This window comes from Chaetura pelagica, unplaced genomic scaffold (assembly GCF_000747805.2).
Source record: "Chaetura pelagica isolate M959 unplaced genomic scaffold, ChaPel_1.0 scaffold2726, whole genome shotgun sequence".
Lineage (NCBI taxonomy): Eukaryota > Metazoa > Chordata > Aves > Apodiformes > Apodidae > Chaetura > Chaetura pelagica.
The window spans coordinates 1,575-9,589 of NW_009953562.1; the positions used below are offsets into that span (position 1 = coordinate 1,575).

The 8,015-nt window shown below is 52.0% G+C and overlaps 1 protein-coding gene and 1 pseudogene across 1 annotated transcript in view; both read right to left on the reverse strand.

The window, feature by feature from the left end:
* Window positions 1-541: 541 nt before the first annotated feature.
* On the reverse strand, window positions 542-2,831 carry LOC104390382 (annotated as a pseudogene).
* A 1,881-nt stretch (window positions 2,832-4,712) lies between these two features.
* LOC104390383 (chromosome unknown open reading frame, human C19orf47) overlaps window positions 4,713-8,015 on the reverse strand; it is a 17,361-nt gene continuing 14,058 nt past the window's right edge. The window contains exons 4-8 of the mRNA XM_009999496.1: window positions 7,850-8,005; window positions 7,302-7,433; window positions 6,729-6,799; window positions 5,863-6,054; window positions 4,713-5,219 (exon numbers count right to left, since the gene is read on the reverse strand). Coding sequence (XP_009997798.1) covers window positions 4,713-5,219; window positions 5,863-6,054; window positions 6,729-6,799; window positions 7,302-7,433; window positions 7,850-8,005 — 1,058 coding nt within the window. The remainder of the gene's footprint in view (window positions 5,220-5,862; window positions 6,055-6,728; window positions 6,800-7,301; window positions 7,434-7,849; window positions 8,006-8,015) is intronic.

Here is an 8,015-nt window from a genome sequence, read left to right on the forward strand (position 1 = left end):
TCCCCCTGACATGCCCCCCTGCCGCGAGGTGTTTGCTGCCCCTAAGGGCAGCAGCCCCCTGCCCAGGCCCTGCCCCCCAGCCCCAGCACAGCTCTGCCCCTGCTCACCATGGCCGAACTGGAGCAGAGCCATTTTCTGGAGCAGAGCTGCACCTCAGCCTGGCCTAGGGGCACCAGCAGCTCCACGGTCGCACGGGCCGTTCTGATCTCGCCTTCACCCTTAGACAGCTCAGAATGTAACTGGTCTGCGTTGCCAGGCAGTGGACAGAGGCGTCGCTGTCCTCCAGCAAGGGCTCAAGGGCTGAGACCGAAAGAGAGAACCAAGATGACCCGCGGTGTCTGCACAGACCCTCGGGCATCCCCTCCAGACCACGGCAGCCCCTTTCCCTGGCCGGGAGAGAGCTGCTGCCGCTCAGCGATGCCCCAACTGCCTCCGACACGTTCCCCCTGCCCCGAGGTGTTTCCCTGGAGCAGGGCCAGGCACGGCAGCCCCCTGCCCAGGCCCTGCCCCCCAGCCCCAGCACAGCTCTGCCCCTGCTCACCGCCGATGATCTCCGACAGCTTCTCCTTGCTCTGGCCCCGTGCGAGCAGCCCTGGGAACACAGCGTGCTCAGAGCCCCTGCTCCCCAGCCCCTGCCCAGCACAGCCCCGGCCCCTTGGGGCTCTGGCAGCCAAGGGCTGCTCCCCCTGCCCGGGCACTGGGGCCAGGCTGCCAGAAGAGGGTCCCCGGGGGCTGAGCTCACCCATGAACCTGATGGCCTCCACTCTCACAGGGGCCTGAGGGTCCTGCAGGTACAGCAGGCTCTGCTGCAGGTATTTAGCAGCCCGGCTCCTGTCCTGCTGCAGCTGCAGAGAGCACAAGCTCACGGGGCTGGCACAGGCCATTCCCAGCTGGTGTGGAGAACCAGCCTCCACAAAGTTCTGTCTCTCAACCAATTACTGAGTTACTGAAGTGGTTCATAGCCACCTGTTGTTCCAGATACTCTTGAAGAGGTTTAGTGCTTCTTGGAGCCGATGGGTCTGATTGTCCTCTTGCATAACTTTGTAGCTACCGCTCACCAGCCCGGGTATGATAGCAGTCACAGAATTAAAGTCCTGGATCCATTGTCGGGTTGATCTTGTTGCCCTTCAACATCAAATGTATGTAAGTTTACTTTATCCACCTGAAAGTTGGTTTCAGAACTTCCTGATGTCAAAACTCTGCATATGAGAAGATCCTGGTCAGGCAGTGTATAGTCCTTTTGTTTGACCGTGTCAGTCTTGTCTAGAAAATACTGTGCACAATCAATCAGTTGATAGTTGTTCGACCTCTCATAGCAGGATCTCACCCCTTTGTCTTGCCAAAGTGTTTTTGTACGTTCATAAAACTGTGGTGGGAAATGAAAGTCTTGTCCAGATGGCTAAATTTAACATATAGTTGATTCAAAAGTGGTTCTCAGGATTGGCTAGTTGAACTGGAGGTGCCAAATTGCCCACTGCTGTCACTATTGTCCCTATAGCTTCTTTAATATTATATTTCATGTCCTGAATTTTCATTTTCTTCTCCTCAGCATTAAATCCATTCTGATGTCTCTGTCTGATGGCTGTGCTTTTACTCGATTCCCCAGCACCCAGCAGGAGGATGATGCGGGGGCGAGAGAAGGAGGCTCTGTTGGTGAGGCTGATCTCAGCCTCCCAGCAGTGGGGGTGAAGCTGCTCCCAGCCCCAAGGGTCCCAAGGGCCTCTTCTGCCTCCAGGGGTGGCAGGCGGAGGGTCCTGGGGGTCCTTTGGGGCCGAGGCTCCAGGCTTGTCCCTGCCCAGGATGCAGCTTTGAGTCCCGGCCAGTCCTCAGCCCCTGCCCTGAGGCAGGACATGGGCCTGGTGCCACCCCCAGCACCTCCCTGGGTGTCCCGGTGGGGTTGGGTGTCCCTGGGTGCCTGCCAACCTTTGGTCTGTGACTTAGCACCTTCTTAATCTGATGCATCAACGATGGCAAAGAAGGTATTTTGGTAACAGCCATCATGGGTCCCCAGAAAAACCCGGTGAGGTTTTTAGCAGATAGTGGAGCTCAAATTTCAGCACTTCCAATTGATGACACCACCATCTGTGGGGCTGCAGCTTCAGAACAGCCACTCAAGGCATTAAATGCCTTTGGTGCCGTTCGATCTGTGACCACAGCCCTAGTTTGCATATTGCTGCCAGGGGAAGATTGCATCATTAAAGTAATAATGGCAGGGGGAGAATTTCCCCTTAGCCTGCTGGGTCTAGATGTTTTGAAGGGCTGTACTGGCTCAATAACCAGGGACAACCATGGACACTTGGCACCCCTGCAGTGCAGGTGAGACTGTTGCAACCAGCACCAACTCTTCCCCCTTCCAAACTGACCAACATAAAACAATCTGTTGCCTATGGCTGCCAGAAAGGGAATTACCCCTTTAACAGAGGATTTGAAGGGGCAGGGAATAGCAGTCCCAAGCCATTCACTGTTGAACTCTCCTGTTTGGCCCATGAGAAAGCCTGATGGGGAGTGATTGGCTGCAGACTGCTGAAGGCTGACTGCAAATACAGGCCCACTGACAACCACAGCACCAAACACTGCCAAACTCATCGCATCCCAAGAGCGGGCGCACCCCACGATGGCAACAAGAGATGTAAGAGACACGTTGTTTTGGTCCCACTGCAGCCGGAGGGGAGGGACCACTTTGCTGGCACCAGGGAGGGTCAGCAATACACCTTTACCAGCTCCAGAAGGGATACAAACACCCCCCCTACCCTGGCACATCACACTTTAGTGAAAGAACTTGAGTTAGTCCCCAGAGAAGGGGCAAGTGTCTATCAGTACATCGATGACATTCTCCTAGGGGGGAGCAGGGGGAGAAGCTGCAAACTACCCAGAGTAACAGACTTTCTCACTTGGAAGGGCCGGGTTTGCAGAATCCACCAGGAAAGATGCAGGTGCCCTCACAGGAAGTAAATTTGGGGGGGGGATCCGGTGGAGGGGAGGAATGGCCTGTATTCCATCTCACACCATCTCTTCTCTGTTTACTGAACAGCTACAAAATGTTCAGTTTGCAGCTGCTTCTGCTGAACGGGAGGGAAATACATTGAAATATCGAGCAGCAGCAAAGAGCAACTGAAGGGGAGGGCAGTGCACAAGGAGGGGAACAGGCAGCTGGGTGGAGTGTTTGCCAGCAGGAAGCTCCATCTGTCTCTCCTGTCTCTGTACTGGCTCCTGTGCTGTCTTTAATTCTGTGATTCTTGCAGGGACCCTCCAGGTACCTCTCAGGTCTCTTGGAGCCCCCATAGAGCCCCCTCCAGGACCCCCTAATCCCCCCCTAGACCTCCTCAGGAAGAGGCAACTGGTCCTGGTGGGTACAAAGCAGCACCGCCCTGGGCTGGGCTGGGTTTTTTGCTGCCGTTTGCATAAATTTGCATAAATGCACACGCTCCACGCAGACCTTTCCACGCTTTATTGCAAAAAAGCTGCCCCGGTGCCATAAAAAGCCAAACATTGGGGAAAAAAAATCACTCAATTTCACACAGCAAAAGCCGCCCGGAGCGTGAAGAAAAACTCCCCAAATGAGGGAAAGTTCTGAAATTCCTGATTTTTTCAGTTAAAAAACCTCATCATTCCAGCCGTGACTCGTCCCCTGCTGCCTCTGACACCCATTGGGTTCATTTTGGGGTGAAAAGCCACCTTTTTGAGGCTTGCAGTAAGGCAGGGTGAAGGGACCCAACATCCCGGCAAGAAAATTTGGAGGAAAATAAATAAATTGGGTAAAAAAAAAACCAACAACCCACAGCCCCAGTTCAGGTTTCGTGGTGGGAGCAGCAGATTCCAGGGGTCAAATTAAGGCAATTTGGGGATTTTTTGGAGCCTCCAAAGGCTTTTTTTAAGCTTTTTGGGTTGCTTTTTTCCAGAGGTGGCTCCAAACTCCTTAAAAATTGCCCTTTCTGGAAGTATTTTGGTGCAGATTCTGAAATTCAGGGAAAAAAACCCTGCAGAAAGGGGGAGAAAAGGAGAAAACAGGGATAAAACCACCTCTTATCCCGATTTGAATTCCTGAATCCAGGAAAGAACCTGGAGAGGAGAGAAAATTAGGGGAAAAAAGGAGGTTTTGGTGCTGGTGAAGGGAGAGCAGTGACTCAGCCTTGACCCTCTTGGCTCTTCCCATGGGATTAAGGCTTTTCCCAATGGGATTAAGCATCTCCCTGTGGGATGAGAGTTGTTTTCCTGTAGGATTAAGCCTTTCCCAATGGGATGAAGCATCTCCTGGTGGGATCAAGCCTCTCCCCATGGGATTATCAGTTTCCTTGTGGGATTAGGCCTTCCCTTATGGGATTAAGCATCTCCCTCTGGGATTAAGCTTTTTCCCAATGGGATCAAGCCTTCCCCAATGGGATCACCGTTGTTTCCCTGTGGGATTAAGCCCTTCACCATGGGATTAAGCAACTCCCAGTGGGATTAACGGTCTCCCTCTGGGATCAGAGTTTTTTCCCTGTGGGATTAAACCTTTCCCCATGGGACCAAAACTTTCCCCATGGGATCAAACCTCTCCCAATGGGATTACCACTGTTTCCCTGTGGGATTAAGCCCTTCCCCATGGGATTAAGCACCTCCCTGTGGGATTATCCCAGAGAAAAGGCAGAAGACTCTGCCAACTCTTGATAAAGGGGCTGTGGTGGGACAGGATGAACAGGAATCCACCAGGATTCCCCATCCCGATCCAGATTTCAGTCTGGTTTCCTTCCCAGCCTCTGGAAGACGCTGACGGACCCGGCGCTGTCCATCTGAGCCGGTGGTGGCTCCGAGGTGCTGCTCACCTTCCCACACCCCCAGGACCTGTTCAACCTCACCCGAAACTCTGGTTCCTTCCTCAACTGGAATTCTGGGTCTTGTCTCACAGACAGAATCCGGAATTCCGGTTCAGGCCTTTCCTTAGTGCTGGAAACCCCATCATCCTGTGTGGTCACCACGGCCTGGTGGGATCTGGTTGCCCTTGGGCCCCAATGCCCAATTCTGGGGTTGGTGGCAGAGGTGACAGGGACACTTTTGGCTTCTGAGCTGGTGGCTTTGGCTTTGATGGTCCCTCCTGGCTCCACATTCCCCATCCCAGGAGGTTTGGGATGTTTTTTCAGGACTCCAAGGTATTGCAGGACGGAACCATCGTCATCACTCTCGTCGTCTTTGTCACCAGGTGGGCACAAAGTGTCACCCAAGCGGCTGAAGACACCGGTGGGCTGGGAGGGAAAGGGGGGGGAGAGAGTTTTAAATCCCAAAGGAGAGAAAAGAAACCTCCTGGATCCCCAAATAAAGAGGGTTTTAATCCCAAAAGTGATTATAAAAACCTAAATAAAAGGTTTTTAATCCCAAAGGAGATAAAAACCCCTCCTAGATCCCCAAATAGTTTCTAATCCCAAAGGAGACAATAATACCCCTAAATAAAGGGTTTTTAATCTCAAAATAAATGATAAAATCCCCTCCTGTGTTCCCAAAGAGTTTTTAATCCCCCCAAAAATAAAACCCCTCCTGGAAACCTGAAGAAAGTTTTTAATCCCAAAGGAGAGAAAATCCCTCCTGGATCCTCAAATAAAGAGTTTCTAATATCAAAGGAGAGAATTAAAACCTCCTGGATCCCCTAAAGAGGGAAAAACCCCTTCCCAGATCCCAAAGGAGTTTTAAATCTTCCTGGATCCCCAAATAAAGGGTTTTTAAGCCCAAAGGGAGAAAACCTCTCCTAGATTCCTGAATAAAGAGGTTTTAAAACCAAGGGAGAGAAAAAAAAACCCCATCATCCTGCGTGGTCACCACGGCCTGGTGGGATCTGGTTGCCCTTGGGCCCCAATGCCCAATTCTGGGGTTGGTGGCAGAGGTGACAGGGACACTTTTGGCTTCTGAGCTGGTGGCTTTGGCTTTGATGGTCCCTCCTGGCTCCACATTCCCCATCCCAGGAGGTTTGGGATGTTTTTTCAGGACTCCAAGGTATTGCAGGACGGAACCATCGTCATCACTCTCGTCGTCTTTGTCACCAGGTGGGCACAAAGTGTCACCCAAGCGGCTGAAGACACCGGTGGGCTGGGAGGGAAAGGGGGGGGAGAGAGTTTTAAATCCCAAAGGAGAGAAAAGAAACCTCCTGGATCCCCAAATAAAGAGGGTTTTAATCCCAAAAGTGATTATAAAAACCTAAATAAAAGGTTTTTAATCCCAAAGGAGATAAAAACCCCTCCTAGATCCCCAAATAGTTTCTAATCCCAAAGGAGACAATAATACCCCTAAATAAAGGGTTTTTAATCTCAAAATAAATGATAAAATCCCCTCCTGTGTTCCCAAAGAGTTTTTAATCCCCCCAAAAATAAAACCCCTCCTGGAAACCTGAAGAAAGTTTTTAATCCCAAAGGAGAGAAAATCCCTCCTGGATCCTCAAATAAAGAGTTTCTAATATCAAAGGAGAGAATTAAAACCTCCTGGATCCCCTAAAGAGGGAAAAACCCCTTCCCAGATCCCAAAGGAGTTTTAAATCTTCCTGGATCCCCAAATAAAGGGTTTTTAAGCCCAAAGGGAGAAAACCTCTCCTAGATTCCTGAATAAAGAGGTTTTAAAACCAAGGGAGAGAAAAAAAAACTTCCTGGGTTCCTCAATAAGGAGTTTTCAATCCCAAAGGAAAGATAAGCCTTCCTGGATCCCCACATATGGGGGTTTTAAGCCCAAAAAGCTGAGGAAGCCTCCCCTGGGGATTCGGGTCCTCTCACCTTCCCTCCTGTGCTGGTTTCCCCCTTGGCCTCAGATCCCAGGCGCTGGAACACAGATCTTCTCTGCAGCCCTGGGGGGGGACCCCAAAAGAGGGAACTGGGGAAGCTGGGAACTCCAGTTCTCTCAGTCTGGGAGCTCAGGGTGCTGAGGGGGAAACTGGGAATTCCAGAATCCCCAGTTCAGGAGAGTGGAGAATTCCAGGACCCCCAGTTTGAGGTCTTAGGGTGCTAGAGGGGTACAGGGAGCTCCAGGACCCTCAGTTTGGGGATGTGGAGAGTTCCATGACCCCCAGCTGGGGGTCTAGGGGTGCTGGGGAGGGGAAACTGGGAATTCCAGAATCGGAAGGGAGACCCAGTAACTCCCAGTTAGAGGGTGTGGGGAGCTGGGGGGGCTGGATCTCTCTCCTGGGGGCTTCTGGCCTTTCCCCCTCTCCTCCCACAGGGAAAAACCCCTCAGGAGAAGCCTGGAAATGGCTCCAGGTCTTGAGCAGAAGGATCAGAAATCCCTAGAAAAAACACCCAGCAACTGAACTGGGATGAAACTGGGAAGACAAACCCCCATCCAAGAGGTACCTTTGGCTGCCTGTTGCTCCAGGATTTTTCTGGTCCTGGGAGTGGTTCCCTTGGGCATGTGGATGATGTATTTCCCTTCCATCTCTGCCGTCACTCGCCGGCGCTTTGCTGGGAGTGGAGGATTTGCCTCAGTTGTGGGACAGAAATCCCCTGGGATGGAGGAAAAACGGCTGGAATCAGGTTCTAGGAAGGCTTGGGGTCAATCTTGGGATTCCAGTAGCCCCAAAACTGGCTCTTTTGGCACCAAAAGGGCATCAGAAACAAGAATTTTGGTTCTGTTCTGCAGCCGGATGCAAAACGGCTCCTAAATCCCCTTGGGATTCACATAAACTTGGTGGAATGAAGAAAAGGGGCTGGGATGAAATTCTAAGAGGGCTTGGGATAATCTTGGGATTTGAACCAGCTCCAGAATTGGCTGTTCTGACACCAAAATTGTGTCAAAACAAGGATTTTGGTTCTGCTCTGTGTCCAGATGTGAAACGGCTCCTAAATCCCTCTGGAACGGCAGGTTGGGATGGGAAAACTGGGACAAAGCTGGGAGAAAAGTGGGAGCTGGGAATTCACATTACCTGCCTTGGTGGCTCCCAGTTTGTTGGAAACAGTGACAGAGATTTTGGGGGCCCATGGGGGGGCCGAGGGGCTCAGGCTGTTGGCGATCATCCGGCTGGCAGGGAGAGGGGCGCGGCGCCGGGGGGCAGGGGGGGCTGGGCCCCC